The 2,072-nt window shown below is 50.1% G+C and overlaps 1 protein-coding gene across 1 annotated transcript; it reads left to right on the top strand.

Moving 5' to 3' along the window:
• Positions 1-206: 206 nt before the first annotated feature.
• LOC136464157 (protein OXIDATIVE STRESS 3-like) lies at positions 207-1,173 on the top strand. Its single transcript, XM_066463112.1, has one exon. The coding sequence runs from the start codon at positions 404-406 to the stop codon at positions 962-964; it is 561 nt and encodes a 186-aa protein (XP_066319209.1). The 5' UTR covers positions 207-403; the 3' UTR covers positions 965-1,173.
• Positions 1,174-2,072: the final 899 nt, after the last annotated feature.

The following is a 2,072-nucleotide window of genomic DNA, read 5'->3' as shown; positions in this document are numbered from 1 at the left end:
GGGTTCCAAAGCCGAAACGGGAAACCATGTGGCGGCCTTATCCTCACAAAGAATTTTATTTTAATGAGAAAAACCTGCGACAAATAGCTGTGCGGGGTGGGAGATGATGATAATGCCGAATCCATCGCATTACTTGCGCATACCTAAATATTAAATAAAAACAAACCGGCCTCTCCTTTTTATCTCCTCCTCTCGCGCGCGTCCGCTGACTGCTCTCGCCTCCCGTCCCGTCGCGTTCTTATCCTCCCAATCCGGCCGCACCCATTTATATGCCGTCCCTGCCTCCTTCCGCTACACCGTGTCACAGTGCTGCTCTTTTTCCCCTCTGGCCTGCTCTGATCGTAGCTTGCGTTTCGTCTCGTCTCGTCTGATCGGGTTTGGACTACCTTCGGGAAGGAAGATCATGGAGGCCTACTTCTTGTTCCACAGCGGGAGGACGGCGCCGGAGGCCGCGTGCGCGGAGCAGGAGGACGACATCGGCTCGCCGTCGGACTCCGAGTCCCCGTCCACGTCCACATCGAGGGAGTCCGTGGGCTCGTCGTCGGAGCTCGAAGACGACGCCAGCTCCTCCTCCGGCTCGGACCGCTTCGAGATGTCCGCGCTCATGACGCAGCTCCCCTTCAAGAGGGGCCTGTCCAGGTTCTTCGAGGGCAAGTCGCAGACCTTCGCCTCGCTCGCCGCCGTGGGCTCCCTGGAGGACCTGCCCAAGCCGGCGGCCCGGAAGCGCCTCAAGCCGTCGCGGAGCTGCGGCGGCGCCCTCGACACGCACAACCGCGGGCGCCTCCTCTCGCCGCGCAGGCATTGCACCAAGCCCAAGCCCGCCGCCGCCAGGAAGCAGGCGGCCGCAAGGAGCGGCGCGTTGTTGGTGCTCGCGGCGGCCGTCGCGCCCAGGATGCCGCCGCCGCCGCCGGTGGTGGTGGCGAGGCCTGAGGGCGTGGCCGCCAAGGTTCTGATCGTTAATTGAGGCACGGATCGGCCTGCCTGAGCTCAACATTGACGCACACGACACGCGCGCCTTGATGGGGTGCGCTGTCGCAGGCACAGCTACGCGCTGCCGCATCCCACCCCTGCCTGAAGGCTGAAGCCCTGAAGTCCTGAACTAACAGCCAAATCAGTGGCATGTTCATATATGAGACTTTTCCCTGTGTGCCATTATAAAAGATCGTAATCCCTTGTGTGCCCCTGAAAAAATTCAGCGGTCTTCAGCGCCACTACTCCAACTTTTTCGTGTCATCCATGCCACTTCCGTCAGTTTGGGCTCTAACGCCGTTAAACTGCAGGTGTGAAAAGACGAAAATGCCCTTAAGTTCAAATATGTTATTAATTTTTTTTGAGCATCTTAACGACTTCAAATGAAAAAACTCAAAACTAGAAAGTTGTAGATCTCGTCGAGATCTATAATTTTCATATAAATTTTTTTTTCATTTAATTTCGCAAAAAAATAATATAATTTTTCTAAGATATATTAATCATATCAAATTATATTTTTTTTACGAAATTAAATGAAAAAAAAATTTATATGAAAATTATAGATCTCGACGAGATCTACAACTTTCTAGTTTTGAGTTTTTTCATTTGAAGTCATTAAGATGCTCAAAAAAAATTAATAACATATTTGAACTTAAGGGCATTTTCGTCTTTTCACACCTGCAGTTTAACGGCGTTAGAGCCCAAACTGACGGAAGTGGCATGGATGACACGAAAAAGTTGAAGTAGTGGCGCTGAAGACCGCTGAATTTTTTCAGGGGCACACAAGGGATTACGATCTTTTATAATGGCACACAGGGAAAAGTCTCTTCATATATTCTGTTCCGTTTGTTTTTGTTTCCCAATGCGTTTGTGACCTTTTTTTGACTGACCTCTTTCTAATGGAAATCATTAGAATGGACCTCAGTTGGAAACTCACATGTCTGTGCATACATTTCAGCATCAATCGCTTCCCCTAGGGTACTATATATGAGCTAAATTTCTTAAAACAGAACTGTGATTTCTGGCAATTACCACGCGCTCGACTTGGACTGAAAACTTCGGGAACAATGAGATCAAATATCAGGAAAAAAGAAGTTTCAAGT

Source organism: Miscanthus floridulus, chromosome 7, assembly GCF_019320115.1.
Source record: "Miscanthus floridulus cultivar M001 chromosome 7, ASM1932011v1, whole genome shotgun sequence".
NCBI lineage: Eukaryota > Viridiplantae > Streptophyta > Magnoliopsida > Poales > Poaceae > Miscanthus > Miscanthus floridulus.
Note: the sequence above shows the minus strand (reverse complement) of the source record. Positions and strands in the feature narration are given on the sequence as shown.